The sequence below is a fragment of the Ranitomeya imitator genome, chromosome 3, assembly GCF_032444005.1.
Source record: "Ranitomeya imitator isolate aRanImi1 chromosome 3, aRanImi1.pri, whole genome shotgun sequence".
NCBI classification, from domain to species: domain Eukaryota; kingdom Metazoa; phylum Chordata; class Amphibia; order Anura; family Dendrobatidae; genus Ranitomeya; species Ranitomeya imitator.
Window position 1 is genome coordinate 149,026,748 of NC_091284.1, and position 20,725 is coordinate 149,047,472.

Below are 20,725 nucleotides of genomic sequence, written 5' to 3' on the forward strand. Positions count from 1 at the left end.
TAATCTGGCTTAATGTCACCTTACAATGGCAAGGCGACATTAACCCTTCATTACCCCATATCCCACCGCTACACGGGAATGGGAAGAGAGTGGCCAAGTGCCAGAATAGGCGCATCTTCCAGATGTGCCTTTTCTGGGGTGGCTGGGGGCAGATGTTTTTAGCCAGGGGGGGCCAATAACTGTGGACCCTCTCCAGGCTATTAATATCTGCCCTAAGTCACTGGCTTTACTACTCTGGCGGAGAAAATTGCGCGGGAGCCCACGCCAATTTTTTCCGCCATTTAACCCTTTAATTCAATAGCTAGAACGGCCAAATTTTGCATATACACACTACTAAAATTAGTAGTGTGGAATATGCAAAAAAATGGGGATATGAGATGGTTTACTGTATGTAAACCATGTCTCATATCATGTCGCGTTTGTGAAGGAGAAAGAAAAAGCCGGCAATTGAATTACCGGCTTTTCACATATCTCGCGCTGAATGAAATATAAATACAGTGTATATATATATATATGTGTCTCAATGACATATATATTTATATATATATATATATATATATATATATATATATACACACTGTATATATGTTTTAACGAACATTTGAGCCCAAAAATCCATTAGATGTCGGTTTTGCAAGTCTGCGAGAAAATATCGCAGTACGTATGCCATACGGATTACATATGGAGGATGCCATGTGCAAAATACGCTGACACACCCTGCCTACGGAGGAGATATGGATCACTATTTTGGGAACATTTCTGCATATTACGGCCGTATTACGGCCGTAAAATATGGACCGTATTGTCTTACGCCGAGTGTGACGCCGGCCTTACTGAGAATATGTAATTACTACGCCCTATCAGGAATGATAGACAACCAAAAACACATGGGATAAATTTGGAAATATTTATTGAACAATACTTATACACACATACAATAATAAAGTGAAAAGTATAAGGTGAGAAGGACAGCTAAATTAGATAGGGAGAATGATGGTCACATATCAAGATAAGAGACAACAAATCCCTCGTGAAAAATGGCTCTTTTCTTGACGGCTATCTAATTTTAGCCGACCTTCTCACCTTATACTTTTCACTTTATTATTGTATATGAATATCAGTATTGTTCAATAAATATTTCCAAATTTATCACCTTGTGTTTTTGGTTCTCTATCATCCCTGATAGAATACAGTTAGGTCCATATATATTTGGACAGAGACAACATTTTTCTAATTTTGGTTGTAGACATTACCACAATGAATTTTAAACAAAACAATTCAGATGCAGTTGAAGTTCAGACTTTCAGCTTTCATTTGAGGGTATCCACATTAAAATTGGATGAAGGGTTTAGGAGTTTCAGCTCCTTAACATGTGCCACCCTGTTTTTAAAGGGACCAAAAGTAATTGGACAATTGACTCCAAGGCTATTTCATGGACAAGTGTGGGCAATCCCTTCGTTATGTCATTCTCAATTAAGCAGGTCAAAGGCCTGGAGTTGATTTGAGGTGTGGTGCTTGCATTTGGAAGGTTTTGCTGTGAAGTAAGCATGCGGTCAAAGGAGCTCTCCATGCAGGTGAAACAAGCCATCCTTAAGCTGCGAAAACAGAAAAAACCCATCCGAGAAATTGCTACAATATTAGGAGTGGCAAAATCTACAGTTTGGTACATCCTGAGAAAGAAAGAAAGCACTGGTGAACTCATCAATGCAAAAAGACCTGGGCACCCATGGAAGACAACAGTGGTGGATGATCGGAGAATAATCTCCATGGTGAAGAGAAACCCCTTCACAACAGACAACCAAGTGACCAACACTCTCCAGGAGGTAGGCGTATCAATATCCAAATCTACCATAAAGAGAAGACTGCATGAAAGTAAATACAGAGGGTTCACTGCACGGAGCAAGCCACTCATAAGCATCAAGAAGAAAAAGGCTAGACTGGACTTGGCTAAAAACATCTAAAAAAGCCAGCACAGTCCTGGAAGAACATTCTTTGGACAGATGAAACCAAGATCAACCTCTACCAGAATGATGGAAAGAGAAAAGTATGGGGAAGGCGTGGTACAGCTCATGATCCAAAGCATACCACATCATCTGTAAAACACGGCGGAGGCAGTGTGATGGCTTGGGCATGCATAGCTGCCAGTGGCACTGGGTCACTAGTGTTTATTGATGATGTGATACAGGACAGGAGCAGCCGAATGAATTCTGAGGTATTCAGAGCCATACTGTGTGCTCAGATCCAGCCAAATGCAGCCAAACTAATTGGTCGTCGTTTCATACTACAGATGGACAATGACCCAAAGCATAAAGCCAAAGCAACCCAGGAGTTTATTAAAGCAAAGAAGTGGAATATTCTTGAATGGCCAAGTCAGTCACCTGATCTCAACCCAATTGAACAGCATTTCACTTGTTAAAGACTAAACTTCAGACAGAAAGGCCCACAAACAAACAGCAACTGAAAACCACCACAGTGAAGGCCTGGCAGAGCATCAAAAAGGAGGAAACCCAGGGTCTGGTGATGTCCATGAGTTCAAGACTTCAGGCAGTCATTGTCAACAAAGTGTTTTCAACCAAGTACTAAAAATGAACATTTTATTTAAAATTATTGAATCTGTCCAATTACTTTTGGTCCCTTTAAAAACAGGGTGGCACATGTTAAGGAGCTGAAACTCCTAAACCCTTCATCCAATTTTAATGTGGATACCCTCAAATGAAAGCTGAAAGTCTGAACTTCAACTGCATCTGAATTGTTTTGTTTAAAATTCATTGTGGTAACGTCTATAACCAAAATTAGAAAAATGTTGTCTCTGTCCAAATATATATGGACCTAACTGAATGTAATTAGTGTGACCTAAGTACAATGATTTGTTCTGGCCAGGTTTTACGTAGATAGAGACCCATTTTTTTTGGTTATATAGTTTAGTTCAGGGGCATGCTCCTCTTTTCAGTGGGACTTCTTTTATAGGTTAAGATATCTTCTTAGAGAAATCCACCTTCTCAAAGTTCTCAATTCACAGGTACAATCTGTATTCAGTGACTACAGAGTCTCCCATTATTGAGATAGGAGATGGCAGTTGGTGTTAATAAAGTTCTATGAAGAAATGTAACTGTTGTTTCAGGTGAACTTGCAGCAGAATTTCTGTGTCTGCCTCTAGCTCCTCCCAATCTCCATAGAAGTGTGAAAGCACCAACTGTCATTTTTTATCTCAGTAATGAGAAAGTATTCACTAAATACAGATTTTACCCATGAATTGAGAGTGAAAGATCAATCCAGGAGGAGAAACAAGCAGTTCACTCTGATGAGGTATATTGCAAAGTTGCTTATTTTCAGGTGTACAAATGATTTATGAGATAAAAATTAAAATGACAGTTACACTTTAAAGTACAGAAGAACTTCAACAGCTAGATTCCAGCAGAATAATAAAGTAAAATATGATTGGAGAATCACACTTTATAATCTGTAACTATTGAGACACATAAATCTCCATAGATGCTATATACACAAAATAATGTTATTAAAATAACAAAATAAAATGACTGCCATGATGTACAAACCCTTTAACCAGAATGTTAGTAGGTGGGATAAATATCAAGATCAACTTCCAAAATCAAAATGTATAAATGTTTGTAGTTAACTGTTAAGTTTTTGTGGAAAATATTGGTCTAAAGTTGCGCTCTTGAGAAGAATAAACCACATATTTTATGGGAAATTACAAGCAATGGGGGGACATGTATCCTCTGACCGGAGGGTCCAGCTGCTAATGTAACATTTTGAAGTGAGAAGACTTTCCTGTAGAGCGCTAGGGCAAAACGACATCTCCGTTGCCTGCAGATTTTTGGGGATGATGCAGCTTGCTCTTCTCAAGAATGTTTTTATAAAAAAACGTATTACATTGTTTCATCGTAACACCATATAAGATGATAACTAATTCCTTTATTTCTTTTCAACTTTCCATTTATTTCATTTTAGGAAACCAACAGTAAGGGGAGCGAGGGAAATGTTTATAAAATCACTAGATTCCATCCAAATGAAAAAGCTACTGTAACCATGAGAGTAAAATGGCTCAGACGTTGCTCACTTAATCATGAGTGGAGTGCATGGAGCAAACCACAGACAATAGGCAAGTAACAGTTTGTAAAAAGGGTTGAAATTTAGGCCACGAGCACACGAGTATTTGCTGAGTTTTTTACCTCAGTATTTGTAAGGCAAAACTAGGAGTGGGTAAAAAATGCAGAAGTGGTGACGTGTTTCTATTATACTTTTCCTCTGATTGTTCCAATCCTGATTTTGGCTTACAAATACTGAGGTAAAATACTGACCAAATACTCAACGTTGCTGTAGGGTTATAATCTATAAACAGTGGTATTTTCATCTGTCTGCAGCAGCGTCGGACTGGAGCACCTTGGGCCCACCAGAAAAAATCCTTCTAGGGGCCCACTAGGGGCCCATAGAAATAGATACAAGACCATCAATTGTGCGGTAAAAAGCACTAATATCAGGGTCTAATATAATGAAGTTCACGTCTTAATTATGTAGCAAGGGTTGGGGTAGTCCCCTCCCAGAATATAATGTAGCCCCCTCATAAAATATAATGCAGTCCCCTCTCATAGAATATAATGCAGCACCCCACAATATATAATGCAACCCCCTCAGGTATAACGCAGTCCCCGCCATAGAATATAATGTAGCCCCCCTCATATAGTATAATGCAGCCCACCACAGAATATAATGTAGTTCCCTGAGAGAATGCAGCCCCACCACATAATATAATGCAGCCCCCCATAGAGTATACTGTAGCCCCCTCATATAGTATGATGTAGCCCCCCATAATATAATGTAGCACCCTGAGAATAATGCAGTTCCCCACGGAATATAATGTAGCCCCCTCATAAAGTATAATGCAGCCCCTCTCCACCCCCATCATTGTCCTCATCACCACCGCCATCATTGCTTCTCCCCTCCACCCCTATCATTCTCCCCCACCACCTCCATCACTGCCCATTCCACCACCTGTATCATTGCCTCCTCCCCACATCATTGTCCATTTCATCACCTCCTTCATCACTTCCTCCCACCACCATCATTGCCCATTTCATCACCTCCATCATTGTTTCCCACCACCATCATTGCCCATCACCTCCATCATTGCCTCCTCCCACCACCATCATTGCCTATCACCTCCATCATTGCTTCCGCATCATCATCACTGCCCATCACCTCCATTATTGTCTCCCCCACCATCATTGCCTATCACCTCCATTATTGCCCATCACCTTCATCATTGCCTCCCCCACCACCATCAGTGCCCATCACCTCCATCATTGCCTCCCCACCACCATCACTGCCCATCACCTCCATTATTGTCTCCCCCACCATCATTGCCTATCACCTCCATCATTGCCCATCACCTACATCATTTCCCATCACCTGCATCATTGCCTCCCCCACCACCATCATTGCCCATCACCTCCATCATTGCCTCCCCACCATCATTGCCTATCACCTCCATTGCCCATCACCTCCATCATTGCCCATCACCTCCATCATTGCCCATCACCTCCATCATTGCCTCCACACTATCATTGCCTATCACCTCCATTGTCTATCACCTCCATCTATGCCCATCACCTCCATCATTGCCCATCACCTCCATCATTGCCTCCCACACCACCATCATTGCCCATCACCTCCATCATTGCCTCCCCACCATCATTGCCAATCACCTCCATCATTGCTCATCACCTCCATCATTGTCTCCCCCCACCATCATTGCCAATGACCTCCATCATTGCCCATCACCTCCATCATTGCCCATCACCTCCATCATTGCCTCCCCCACCACCATCATTGTCCATCACCTCCATCATTGCCTCCCCACCATCTTTGCCTATCACCTCCATTGCCTATCACCTCCATCATTGCCCATCACCTCCATCATTGTCTCCCCCACCACTATCATTGCCTATCACCTCCATCATTGTCTCCCTCCACCAATATCATTGCCCTTCACCACCACACGCACACACACACCTCACTGCAGCAGCAGCTCATCACACACACACACGCGGGCACACACACACTCTCACACACACGCAGACACACACACTCTCACACACACATGCAGGCACACACACACGCAGGCGCACACACACGCAGGCACACACACAAACATGCAGGCACACACACGCAGGCACACAGCACAGCTCACCTCCCCCAGCAGCCTCTTCCTCGCTGGAAGCTTTCTGTCTGAGACAGCATGCTGGATGATGACGTCCTCCAGCTGGGCTGTCTCAGACAGGAAGCAGGACGCCGGGAGGTGAGCTGCTCTGTGTGAGTCTGTGTGCCTGCATGTGTGTGTCTGTGTGCGGTGCTATGAGTGTGTGTGGTGCTTTGTGCGTGTGTGTGGTGCGGCTTTACATGCGGGCAGTGTTAGCTGCACCCTGCGGCTAACGCTGCCCGCTATTAAAGAGAAATGATATTCACGCCCCTCCACGCCCATAGGGGCATGGAAAAGTGTGAATATTCATTTTGCTTTAGCAGCGGGGACAGGATCCTGTCTCCAGCTGCTGCTACTAGCACAGGGCGGGCTCCCTTGACTCAGGGACCCCATAGCCACTGGCTGGGGGCCCCTGGAGCAGTGGGGGCCCTAGGCAGCTGCTGGCCAGTATGCCAGCAGGTGTCAGTGCCTGGGCCCACCGGAGAATCCTCCGGTTCTCCGGTGGGCCAGTCCTAGCCTGGTCTGCAGCTATAAGGCTAGGTTCCCACGATGAGCTTTTGGTGAGTTCTTGATGTTGCACCTCTGACACTTCTGAGTTCATGCGCAGTGCGCCTTACAGGCACAGGTTGTAAAACCACCTGTAATATCTAGTTATCTAAATTTCAGGACTATAAAAGTAATCAGTGACCTTCATAGGGATGTTTTAAAAGAGAGTAGACAAATTCAGATGCCCAAAAAAATTTAATAACCATAAACATATTAGGACAAAAAGTACCAAATTTCTCAACAACCACCAAATAGTCTCCAGTTTTCATGGCATAACTATTACTAAACATTAAAATTGAGAAAAAAAAACTAAATAGTAACGCACTTAGATGCTACTTGATTACTATTTACTCAGATTCAGAGGTTACTTGTTTAGCAGAATAAATACAGTTACACTTGGAGAAGCAAGACAGGCAGATTATATTTGCATGGGACAGGCAGATCTCGTTGTGACATTTTTTACATTCATAATTTGACATCCTTCTGCCACCAGTTTCAACAGTGCAGCTGGTGCATCTGTGTCTTTTGGAAGGTGGGAGAGTTGGTGATTTTTCTCGATCATCTTTGAGATGAAATCTTTTTAGTTGGATTTGCAGGCTAGAGGGGATTCCACTCGTCTTCAGAGTTCTTCGTCACAGCTCTCCACTCACCAGTTCATTAGCCAATGTTTTCAGGTAAATTCTTCTATGCAGTTGTTCCAGTTAATTGCCAAGGTTAATCACTTGTGAGTTGATACCACCAACATTCAACATCGCAGAGAAGATGACCATTGGCCAGCGCTTGGTATTTCGGTTAATGCTGTAAGTGGCTTCTTGCTCCTCTTGGTCTTTTTAACTTTGCCAAAATAATAGGTGTTATCTGTATCTTATTCATCTGTATCAGTTCCTTCACCATCCTGTGTTACTGAATCAAATTTACATGCTTCCACCTCAACTTGAGATGAAATGTTAGTATGTTCCCCTAAATCTTCACTTAGTGTGGGGTCTCCCTTAACATCATTTACGTCCAACACATCTCAATTAGCAATAAGGGTATCGAAAATAAGTTAACAAAGACAAATCCATTTAAATCAGTTTTATTAAGTATAATTAAAATGAACCTATAATGTTCCAAATCACCAGAAGACACAAACAACAGATATAACAAAGAACACATATAGACTCTTAATAAGCCCCTTCCTTCTAAATCAAACGTAGGGGGATGTTACTAGAAAGTGGTCTATATTAATCCTGTTAATCTCAAAAGATAGAGAACGAAAAGGGTCACTGTTCCTGATGTTTAGCCCCTACCTGCGCCACAACGATCGGCACCCTATAATGTCAACAGTGGTGCCCCTGCTGCCTGATCCACAGGCATGTACCAGCTGTTAATTTCACTTTAAGGAAATTTGTATCTGTCAGATATCTGTAGTGGGACTTATATTGTGGAGGAAATACAAAGCAAAAAACATATTTCCTCCTAAATATGTCATTATTAGTGATGAGCGAGTATACTCGTTACTCAAGATTTCCCGAGCATGCTTGGGTGGTCTCCGAGTATTTCAGCGTGCTCGGGGATTCAGTTTTCCTTGCAGCAGCTGCATGATTTACGGCTGCTAGACAGCTTGAATACATGTGGGGATTGGATTCCCTAACAAACAGGCAACCCCCACATGTATTCAGGCTGTCTAGCAGCCGTAAATCATGCAGCTGTGTCGATATAAACTAAACCTCCGAGCACGACGAAATACTCGGAGAGCACCTGTGCATGCTCGGGAAATCTCAAGTAACGAGTATACTCCTCATCACTAGTCTTTATACTTGACAATATTTTACTACTATTACCCTTTGATATCTGTGGCTATTTAGCTATTAATCTGCATCCTGTGCACTAATAAGAGTTAATGTGTTTAATGACATGGCAACTAGAGTGTTCCTGCCCTCTAATTACACAAAAACACCGATGCAAGCTTTTTTTATTTATCATGTTCACTATATGGTAAAACTGACATGGTAATATGTTTTTTTTATTTGAGTGGTAAAAAAGAAATTGGAAATTTGTAAGAACAAAAAAAAATGCTTTTTTTCGCCATTTTCCGAGACCCGTAACTTTTTCAATTTTTGGGATTTGGGGCTGTGTGAGATACGATGTTCTGATCACCTCTTATTGCATTTTTTTGTAATGTTGTTATGTTGATCAAAAAAACATAATTCTGGCATTTCTGCTTTTTTCTAGTTACGCCATTTACTTATCGGATTAATTAATTTTATGTTTTGGTAGAGGGCAATTTTCTGAATGCAGCTACACCAAATATGTGTATTTTTTTAATTGTTTTATTTTTAAGGGGGCAAAAGGGTGATTTGAACAGTTGTCATTTTTCTCACATTTTACATTATCTTTTAGTCTCCTTTGGTGACTTGAATATGTGATCACCTCATAACATGTTAACAGTCACTGGCTCCACTCTGTTCCATCTGCAGCTGTTAGAGGCACATGATGGCTGATTAAATAAGCCACTGAGTGATGGGAAATATGCAGGCTCAACGTGCAAGCCCACATCAAAGGCACATGACATATGGCATAATTGTAAGTCATATGTCATGAAGGGGTTAAAGTCATTATACCATGGCAATAATTATACAACATGAATAGATGAGATTTTATATGTATTTCAATCTCTCCTAAATAGCTTTATTCAGTGGATGCTCCATGGTGATGTATCCAATTGTAACTTCTACAACATTGGTCAAGACTGAGATGGTATTAGGAAATCTGTCACCAGATTTTTGCTATCCCATCAGAGATCAGCATAATATAGGGGCAGAGACTATTCTTCCAGCAATGTGCCACTTACTGGGCTGCTTGTTGTCATTTTGATGTTTTCTCTGCTGCAGATCTACCAGTTCTCTGAATGCTAAGCTCTGTATAACCCCGCCCACACCACTGATTGGCAATGTTGTGCCCATGTACTGTGTACACAGAAAGCTGCCAATCAGTGGTGGGGGTGGGGTTATACAGAGCTTATGAATATGGAGGACTACCTGGCAGCAGGTTTCCTAGTCCTCTAGTGATAATCTCCTGCTGTTAAAACAGTGATTTTTGAAAAGTACAATATCGCTGGAATGAGTGTCTCTATCTCTACATGATGCTGCTCTCAGTTTAAGTGGAAAAAACTGTTGATGGATTCCCTTTAAGATAGCCGTACTCATGAGACAACTATTGTTCTTTCAGAACACATATCTTACCTAAAACCAAAACAGTTGGCCATGAAAATACCAATGGTGCGATCCTCTTCTCCCTGATGTCATCTGTTGGGGAAGAATAGTTTTCTCTTAGGCTATGTTCATACTAGCGTTGTGCGCCGCTGCGTCGGCGACGCACAACGCACCGAAAAACGCGTGCAAAAACGCTGCGTTTTTCGACGCGTGCGTCGTTTTTTGACGAAAATCGGACGCAGGAAAAATGCAACTTGTTGCGTTTTCTTGGTCCGACGCTAGCGTCAAAAAAGACACACGTGTCGGAAAACGCAACAAGCAAAAACGCATGCGTCCCCCATGTTAAACATAGGGGCGCATGACGCGTGCGTCGCCGCTGCGTCGCCCGACGCTAGCGCGACGCACACTAGCCGAACGCTAGTGTGAACGTAGCCTTACAGTAATGTAAAAATTTACCACCATTCCACCTGGTGTTTCTAATTAAGTTGCTTTTAGGATTCCTTATAGCATTTATACTACAAACCTATATTTGTGATACTAATATTCAAAGCGTTTATACTGATTTAGATGATGTGCAGTAAAAAATTTTACCATTAACATATATTTTATTTCCCTTAGGAGATTTTTTTGAGTTCTCAGTATATCACATTTTGACAGTAGTAGGAGTTTGTACAGCTATTATTATTAGTGTCTTCATTTTCCTGTGTTACAGGTAAAGTATTACTTAGTCTTGAATATTGTCTTAGTAGTTAATGATGATTTTTGAGGCTATTTTATTTCTGTTCAGCCCAGAGATGTCTTAAAGAAGATGTCATCAGAAAATGACTAATTGTTTAAATCAAGTTTTTATATTAAATGCATTTTTATAAATTTGTAATAATATTTTAGAAAATTTCCATATGGCTACCTATGTAAAAAAAATGATATTTTGCAATTTTCCCACTTGCCACTAAGCCTACAAGACTCCTTCTTATTGTTCTGTACAGATGACATTTCGGCAGTCAATATCAGAACAGGTAGGATTACAATGTAAGACCCAGCTCCCCAGTGAAAGATTATCTTGCTGAGGTTTTTTTCTATTGCTTCTCCTGTGGTTTATGCAGATATTCCCCTTCTCGGCACTTTTCCCATTTTGATACATTCAGGGTCTGGGGTTTTCACATATACCGAAGGTTTTTCTAGATTCCTTTCTTTGTTTTCTGTCTTTCATGTATGACAGTGTGAACACGTCTTTAGCCCGGTGTCTCACCCTCTGTGTCCACTACATTCTGTTGGTGTTGTGTATGGGTTTCACTCTGTGTATAGTAATAGGTGCAGTTAAGGACACTCATGGTCAGCAAACGTTGAGTGGGGGCGCCAAAATTAGGGTTTAACATCTCCCACAGTTTGTTCATTCACATTTGAGTGTTAAGGCTCAATAATAACAAAGACACACCTAAATCATTAAGAAGTGCACTGCACTTAATGAACTGGGTGCATCTTATCAGTGTTATGTGCCTCCATGGCCTTGCCAGAAATGTTGGGCAACATTTTTGACATAAAGAAAGTCTCTCTTTTTAATGAGTTTGTCGGACAGACTTTGACACAGCCTGTCCTGCCCCAACTCTTTTCCAGTTCTACCCATCTTGGCAGAGCTGCCCAAAATCGCGGAGCCTCAAAGTTGCAAATGTTCTGAGACATATGAAGGTGTTTTACGACAGAATTCTGGCATAAACACAGTGATAAATCAGCCCGTATGAGTTTAGATTTAGACTTAGTGGCCAGTGTAAAATTTGCAATATATTTCTATGTAGATATGGAAAATAAAAGCAAACGTTATCAAACATATTTAAAAAATACAATTAAACTGTACTTGTTGTTTGCATGAATTTTGTGATTTTCAAGTTCTTAAGCTATTTTAATTCTTTAGACAGCATGCAAATAAGCACGTTTGCAATTAACTTGCTTTTTCTACTTGCTGTTATTCTCCTGTTATGAAAACTTTGCCCTTTACAGATCGCTAATTTCCATGGAGCCTGACTTCTACAGCTAGGCTGAGTGTGTGCAGTAGTTACAGGGCAGGAGAGAGGTTAACTCTTAGCATACTAGCCACCTCTGTCCAACTCACTCATTTCTATACAGCAGTTTCTGCTCACCTCCCTCACCCTCTTTTGCAACTCCACCAGTCCAGACCACAGCCTTCAGTGCAAATTTAATCACATCTCTCTGCTCTTGCTGTCTGGAGCTATGTGCTTGCTGAAATACCTTGTTATCTCTATATGAAGAAATAGTATTAGCAGACTTAGAACAACCATTGGTCGTTGAATGTGTTACAACAGTAGTTGTGCTGAGCATTAATTCTACTAATACTGTAGCTTTACTCTGTCACTCAAGGTAGAGTGCCCACCCTGCTAGAAACCAGGAAATAAGGAAACTGCACTGCTATTAGCTGCTCAAGAGACAACTTAAGGATACCCCTTTATTTGCAGAATCCTATATAACATATGATACCTAAGCTAGTATTCAATGTTTTTATCCTTCTAGTTGCACTTAATGACCCGTGCATCTGTCATTACAATGGAATCCCCTTTTCTATTTCTCTGAAGAGTAGAGAGTGTGTGCTATGCTCATTAAGATGCCAGTAATATGTACACCTGACTACGTCTGCCTGTCTTCCACAAAGCATTGCATTATTGTAATAAGGAACATTGCACATAGTCCTATCTATAGTGGGGAAAATACAATAAACATTTGATACAATCCCAATTTTGCAAGTTTTCTCAATTAGAAAGAATGGAGAGGTCTGTAATTTTTATTGTAGGTACACTTCAACTGTGAGACAGAATCTAAAAATAAGAAACATAAATAAATCATATTGTACGATTTATAATTAAACTGCTTTTTATTGCATAACTATTTGATGCAAAAGAAAAACAGAACTTAAACCATTTACCCCCCCAGGGTGGTTTGCACGTTAATGACCAGGCAAATTTTTGCAATTCTGACCACTGTCCATTTATGCGGTAATAACTGTGGAACGCTTCAACGGATACCGGGGATGCTGAGATTTTCTTTTGTGACATATTGTACTTCATGATAGTGGTAACATTTATTTGATATGACTTGTGTTTATTTGTGAAAAAAAATGGAAATTTGGAGAAAATTTTGTAAATTTTGCAATTTTCCAACTTTGAATTTTCATACCCTTAAATAACAGAGATATGTCATGTAAAATACTTAATGAGTAACATTTCCCACATGTCTACTTTACATCAGCACAATTTTGAAACCAAACTTTTTTTTGTTAGGAAGTTATAAGGGTTAAAAGTTGACCAATGATTTCTCATTTTTGCAACACCATTTTTTTTTTAGGGACCACACCACATTTGAAGTCACTTTGAGGGGTCTATATGATAGACGATAACCTAAATTGACACCATTCTTAAAAATGCACCCCTCAATTTGCATTTAAAAAGTGTATTAACCTTTCAGGTGCTTCTCAGGAATTTTTGGAGTGTGGAAAAAAAAATCACTTTTTTTCACTAAAAATTTTATTCAGATTCAATTTTTTTTATTTTCACAAGGGTAAGAGGAAAAAATGGACCCCAAAATTTGTTGTACAATTTCTGCTGAGCATGCCTATACCCCATATGAGAGAGAAAACCATTGTTTGGGTGCACAGCAGAGCTTGGAGGAGAAGGAGTGCCATTTGACTTTTCGAATGCAAAATTTGCTGGAACAATTGGTGAACACCATGTTGCGTTTGGAGAGCCCCTGATGTTTCTAAACAGTGAATATTGTTGCAGAGTGCGTCTTCTTGCAGTCACCGCTGTACTTAGGAGAGCTTCAATCAGCAAGATATCTTGAGTAAACAGTATTTACTTCATACTGGATAAACATGAGATACAATTCAGTATCACACAGTCCGTGCACTGAAGACAACACATTCATGAAGAAAAGCAAAACCGAAAGTAAGAAAAGCAACCAACCACTGAGAGCTTCCCTCCCCACATTACAGCAAGTATATAACTTTACACACTATCGCCATCTGCTGTCTGGTTAGTATAAAGTCCTCCTTTCACTTATAATAAGTCCCAATCTGTTGCATATGCCAACACCCTTTCTCAACAGTAAGGACTTATTCAATCAAACCCAACTTTTTTATTAGTCTCTGATGTTTATCAGCATTCAACGCCTTCGTGAAAATGTCTGCTGTAATTTCTTCAGTAGCACAGTACTCTAACTTCAAGACTCCTTGTTCCTGATGATCTCTCAAGAAATGATATTTCACATCAATATGCTTAGTTCTTGGATTGACTCTTTCCATCTGAGCAAGAACAAGACATCCTTGATTGTCCTCTTTTAGTTTTGTTGGTGCCAACTGTGGTTGTCCTAATTCTGTCAACAATTGTCTTAACCACAGTACTTCTTGACTCGCATGTGCTGCAGCAACATATTCTGCTTCTGTTGAAGATAGTGTCACAATTGACTGTTTCTTACTTGTCCAACTTATTGGTCCACCTGAGAGGAAAAAAATATGTCCACTGGTAGATCTTCTGTCAGTTGGATCTCCAGCCCAATCTGCATCAACATATCCTGTTAAAATGCAATCATCGCTTGTGGGTAATTTCAGCTCAACATTGCTAGTTCCTTTCAAATAACGTATTACTCTCTTCACGGCATTCCAATCAGCTTTATTTGGTTTTGATACCTTTCTACTCAGGATTCCTACTGCTGCTGCGATGTCTGGTCTTGTAACGGTTGCTAGATACAGTAGTTTTCCTATTGCTGTTCTGTATTCTTCATTATTTGGTAGCATATTTTGTTCACCGTTCATCTCTTTGAGATAATTAGTTTCCATTGGAGACTTTACTGTTTTTGCATCCTTTAATCCAAATTTTTCTGTTATGTCTTGAATCATGTGATTTTGATTCAGTAGGAAACTTCCATCTTCTTCTCTTTCTACTTGTATTCCTAGGTATTGTTTTACATTTCCCAAGTCTTTGATTTCGAAATGTTGCTTCAGGATTTTTAGAATGTTTTTGTTATCCCTTTCTTGTTCAAAACAAATCAAAATGTCGTCTACATATATGAGTATGTAAATCCATCTATTAATCAGCCTTTTTGTGTATAAGCATGGATCAGCTTTGCTTCTTTGAAATTTTTCATTTGTAAGTACTTCCGTGATTTTGTCATTCCACGCTTTAGCTGCTTGCTTTAAACCATATATGCTTTTCTGTAGTTTACAAACTTTGTTTGGATTTCTTTCATCTTTGAATCCTGGAGGTTGTTCCATATAAATGTCTTCTGTTAAATCTCCATTCAGAAAAGCTGTCTTTACATCCAGATGTCTCAGTTGCATCTGTTTCATTGCTGCAACTGTAAGTAAAGTTCTTATTGTAGTGTGTTTGACAACTGGAGCAAATGTTTCATCATAGTCTTCTCCATATTTTTGAGAATACCCTTTAGCTACGAGTCTTGCTCGGTATCTTTCAGCTGTGCCATCTGTTTGGTATTTAACTTTAAAAATCCATTTACATCCTATGGTTTTTCTTCCTTCTGGTAAATCTGTCAGTGTCCATGTATTTGAATCTTGCATGGATTTAATTTCTGTTTCTGTTGCTTCTATCCATTTATTAGCTTCTTCCACTGGAAGTTTAGATATTTCCTCCCAAGAAGTAGGCTCATAGATTTTTCTTGTGCTTGTCTTGTATGAGAGACGTTTTGGTGGTTTTCCTTTGTTCTCGCTCATTGAACGTCTTGGTTCTGTGTCTGTTTGTAGTTGTGATTCTTCACTTTCAGTATTTTCTTCTTCATTAACTTCTACTTCTTTCTCATCAGATATTTCTTCAGTTGTGTCATTATTGGTTTTCTCATTTTTTGTTTCAACTGAAATCATAATATCTTCATTCAAATCTTCAATGAATGTCACACTGTTACTCACCGTAACTCTGTCTGTTTTGGGATCTAGGATTCTGTATCCTTTGCAATTTTCACTATATCCAACAAATATTCCTTCCATGGATCTGTTTTGAAGTTTGGAACGTTTTTCTGTTGGAATGAATATGAGAACTTTACATCCAAAAACTTTTAAATGATTGACACTTGGTTTCATACCTTGCCACAGTTCATATGGAGTTTTCGTCAGTTTTCTAGAAAAAAGTCTGTTCTGTAGATAAGTAGCTGTCATTGCTGCCTCACCCCAATATTTCTCTGGTACTTTGGAATCAGTCAGCATACATCTTATCATCTCTGTTAGAGTTCTGTTTTTTCTTTCTACTACTCCATTTTGTTCAGGTGTGTATGGAACCGTTTTCTGGTGTTTTATTCCATTTTGTCTTAAGTAGTCTTCTATTCTGTGACCTGTAAATTCACCTCCATTATCACTTCTGATGACAATTGGCTTCCTTTGAAATTTGTTACTTGATCTTGTTACATAGTCTACAAGTTTATCAAAAACTTCACTTTTGTTTTTAATTAAGTATGTGACTGTGTATCTTGAGTAATCGTCTATAAAAGTCAACATCTATCTATTGCCTCCTGATGTAGTCACTTTCATGGGTCCACATACGTCAGTATGCACCAAATCAAGTGGTCTTTCGCTTTTCATCTCACTTTCTTTTGGAATAGATATCCTTGTGGCTTTGGATTTTATACAACAATCACATCTTATGGTAATTGAGCAATCTGATATCTTTAAATCTTTTGTCAATTCTTTTCTCTGTAGTTCCCTTATACTGTCAGGGTGTCTATGTCCTAGACGTCTATGCCACATGTGAATACAGTTTTTGTGATCATGTGTACATACCTTCATCTGTTCCTTTGGTGTGTCAAAATGATATAATTGTTCATCTGCCTTGACTTTGGTTATCACCTTGTTTCCTGCAATAAGTGCACACTCATTGTCTTTGAATTTCACTGTAAGTCCTTTTGCTGTTAAACGTTTCACAGATAATAATCCGCCTTCCAATTTTGGAACATACAACACATCTTGTACAAGTATCTTTGAATCTTGTCCGAACTTGTTTGAACAATTTAGCATACCTTGTCCGATACCTTCTGCGGTTATTTTGCTTCCATCTGCGAGATAAATGGCTTCATTCTTATCTAAATCAAGATCAGTAAAGAAATTCTTGTCACTTGTCATATGACTTGTTGCTCCTGAATCAATAAACCAACCAAGTGATGATTTCTTGTCTGTTACTTTAAATGTGCCATTCCAATTATTCTCACATGAATCGGAAATTGTCTTTTTTACTTTCTCTGTATGCTTTTTATGTTGTAATTTTTGTTGTTCTACTTTCCATATGGTACAGTCTTTCTTTAAATGACCTTTTTTCTTACATCTGAAGCATTCTCTTGTCTCTTTATTATAGGGGTTTTTTAATTCTGTAGCTTTAAGAGCGTTTTCACTGTCCTTTTCAGTAGAATAATCATTTCTTTGTTCTTTTCTTCTCTGATATTCATCTATTAGTCTTGTTTTCACAAAATCTAATGTAATGTCAGTTTCTGGTCTCGTCTCAAGGGCATTTATCAAGGCTGTATACGAATCTGGTAAACTGCACAACAATATAGCTGCTACATGACTTTCTTTAATATCTTCACCAATAGATCTTAGCTGTGATATCACTTCCATCATTGAGAATATGTGCTTCTGCATATCGTCATTTGCACTCAATCTCATACTGTACAGCTTTCTTTATAAAAACAACTTGTGATTCAAGCTAGGTCTTTCATACAGTTTTCTTAATGCTTCCCACATTCCCTTAGCTGTTTCTTCATTTCTTATATGTATTAATTGAGCATCATCCACTAATAAGCTAATGGTGGCTCTAGCTTTTATATCCTTCTTATCCCATGTCTGATTATCTTGATCTGGTCTTGCTGTAACAATTACTTTCCATAGATCATCCTTAGATAACAACATCTCTACTTTGAATTTCCATAACTGATAATTTTCACTATTCAGTTTAGCTACTGTAAATTTCAGTTCTGTGTTACTCATCATCTTTATATAGTCTTACTTGTTTAGAGAGTTGTACTGAAGATATTCTCCTGTATGTCCTGTGAATTCTCTGCAATTATATCCAGCTCCTGGGATGCTGAATTCCTCTGTCACTCTGTATCTGGATTTAGTTCCTTCTGTTTACAGAGCTTATCTGTGTGCTCCGTTATCTGGGCTATAAACCAGGATCCTTCTCCCTGAGCTTGTAGTGCAGACCTGTAGTGTCTGGAGTGCCTGGGTTGCCTGGAGTTATCTGGGCTGCCTGGGGTTATCTGGGGTGCCTGGGATGTCTGGGCCCATAACCTGTTGCAGAGTGCGTCTTCTTGCAGTCACCGCTGTACTTAGGAGAGCTTCAATCAGCAAGATATCTTGAGTAAACAGTATTTACTTCATACTGGATAAACATGAGATACAATTCAGTGTCACACAGTCCGTGCACTGAAGACAACACATTCATGAAGAAAAGCAAAACCGAAAGTAAGAAAAGCAACCAACCACTGAGAGCTTCCCTCCCCACATTACAGCAAGTATATAACTTTACACACTATCGCCATCTCCTTTCACTTATAATAAGTCCCAATCTGTTGCATATGCCAACAAATATCTCCCACAAATGACACCATTTTGGAAACTGGATTCTTCACGGAACTGATCTAGATCTGTGGTGAGCACATTGAACCCTTAGGTGCTTCACAGAAGTCTATAACAAAGAGATGTAAAAATAAAAAAAAATCATGGTATGGTAAAATTGATAAGGCAGTTTTATTCTATGGGTCAGTACGATTACAGCGATATGTCATCTACATAGTTTTTTATGTTTTGGCGCTTTTATACAATAAAACCTTTTACCAAAAAAATAATTATTTTTGCATCACTTTATTCTTATTATTTTTCTGCTGATGGAGCTGTATGGCAGCTTTTTTTGTTGCAGGACTGGGTTTTTTAGCGCGTTTATTCCACAGTTTAATAGGTTCAGACACGGCGATACCAAATATGTGTACTTTTACTGTTTATATATTTTTTACATTCAAAAATTTATTTAGAGATACAATAACTTTAGATTTTATTATTATTTTTGATTTTTTTTACATATTTTTACAATTATTTAAGAAAAGCTTTTACTTTTTTACTTTGTCCCACTATGGAGCAATCATTTTTTGCAGGCTGATTGCTTCTACAGCATGGAGCAGCATTCCCATGCTGTAGAAACTGTCAGTTCTGCACTGACAAACTTGCTCATCATGCACTGGGCATGATCAGCAAGTTTTCTAGGTCTGGTGTCATGATCCCAATGGCAGGGGATCACAAAAGGACAAGCACAAAAACAAAACAAGCTCTAGGGTGATGGAACCTGAGCTGACCGCGATCCTGAACCTAAACACACAACTAGCAGTAGCCGGGGAACGTGCCTACGATGATTCCTAGACGTCTTGCACCAGCCGAAGGATTAACTTCCCCTATAAGAAGAAACACAGACCTCACTTGCCTCCAGAGAAACACCCCACAGAAATAGCAGCCCCCCACATGTAATAACGGTGAAATGAAAGGAAAGCACATACGTAGTTATGAAAATAGAATCAGCAAAAATGAGGCCCGCTAAAGCTAGATAGCAGAGGATACAAAAGTGAACTGCGCAGTCAGCGAAAAACCCTTCAAAAAACCATCCTGAAATTACTTGAACTCATGTGCCAACTCATGGAACATGAGGAGTAATTTCAGCCCACTAGAGCAACCAGCAGCAAGGAATCACATCTCTGCAAGCTGGACTAAGACAAAAATTAAGCAAAACGTGGAACAGGAAAATCAAAACTTAGCTTGTCCTGAAGATAACAGACGCAGGGAGCAGAGGTAAAAAGACACGCTGATTACATTGATAGCCGGCGAGGAAATGACAAAAAAGCCAGGTTAAATAGGAAACTCCCATAACCTGATGGAACAGGTGGACACCAGAGACCGCAGAGAACACAAGTCACCCAGTACCATCAGTAACCACCAGAGGGAGCCCAAAAACAGAACTCACAACAGTACCCCCCCCTTGAGGAGGGGTCACCGAACCCTCACGAGAACCACCAGGGCGACCAGGATGAGCCCTATGAAAAGCACGAACCAAATCGGCAGCATGAACATCAGGGGCAATCACCCAAGAATTATCCTCCTGACCATAACCCTTCCACTTGACCAAATACTGGAGTTTCCGTCTGGAAACACGAGAATCCAAGATCTTCTCCACAACATACTCCAATTCACCCTCCACCAGCACCGGAGCAGGAGGCTCAAGCGAAGGAACGACAGGTACCTCATACTTCCGCAACAACGACCGATGGAACACATTATGAATAGCAAACAATGCCGGGAGATCCAAACGAAACGACACAGGGTTAAGAATTTCCAAGATCCTATAGGGACCGATGAACCGAGGCTTGAACTTAGGAGAAGAGACCTTCATAGGAACAAAACGAGAAGACAACCACATCAAGTCCCCAACAAGAAGTCGAGGACCCACGCGGCGACGGCGATTAGCAAACTGCTGAGCCCTCTCCTGGGACAACTTCAAATTGTCCACCACATGACTCCAAATCCGATGCAACCTATCCACCACCATGTCCACTCCAGGACAATCAGAAGGCTCCACCTGACCAGAGGAAAAACGAGGATGAAACCCCGAATTACAAAAGAAAGGAGACACCAAGGTAGCAGAACTAGCCCGATTATTAAGGGCAAACTCGGCAAGCGGCAAAAAGGAAACCCAGTCATCTTGATCAGCAGAAACAAAACACCTTA

The 20,725-nt window shown here is 40.0% G+C and overlaps 1 protein-coding gene across 2 annotated transcripts in view; it reads left to right on the forward strand.

Annotated features, from left to right (window-relative positions):
- The window catches only part of LOC138673015 (granulocyte-macrophage colony-stimulating factor receptor subunit alpha-like), a 108,869-nt gene that overhangs the window by 65,607 nt on the left and 22,537 nt on the right, over window positions 1–20,725 (forward strand). For both annotated transcript variants that reach the window (XM_069761547.1, XM_069761548.1), the window contains exons 8-9: window positions 3,973–4,123; window positions 10,579–10,672. In XM_069761547.1, the coding sequence (XP_069617648.1) occupies window positions 3,973–4,123; window positions 10,579–10,672 (245 nt within the window). The remainder of the gene's footprint in view (window positions 1–3,972; window positions 4,124–10,578; window positions 10,673–20,725) is intronic.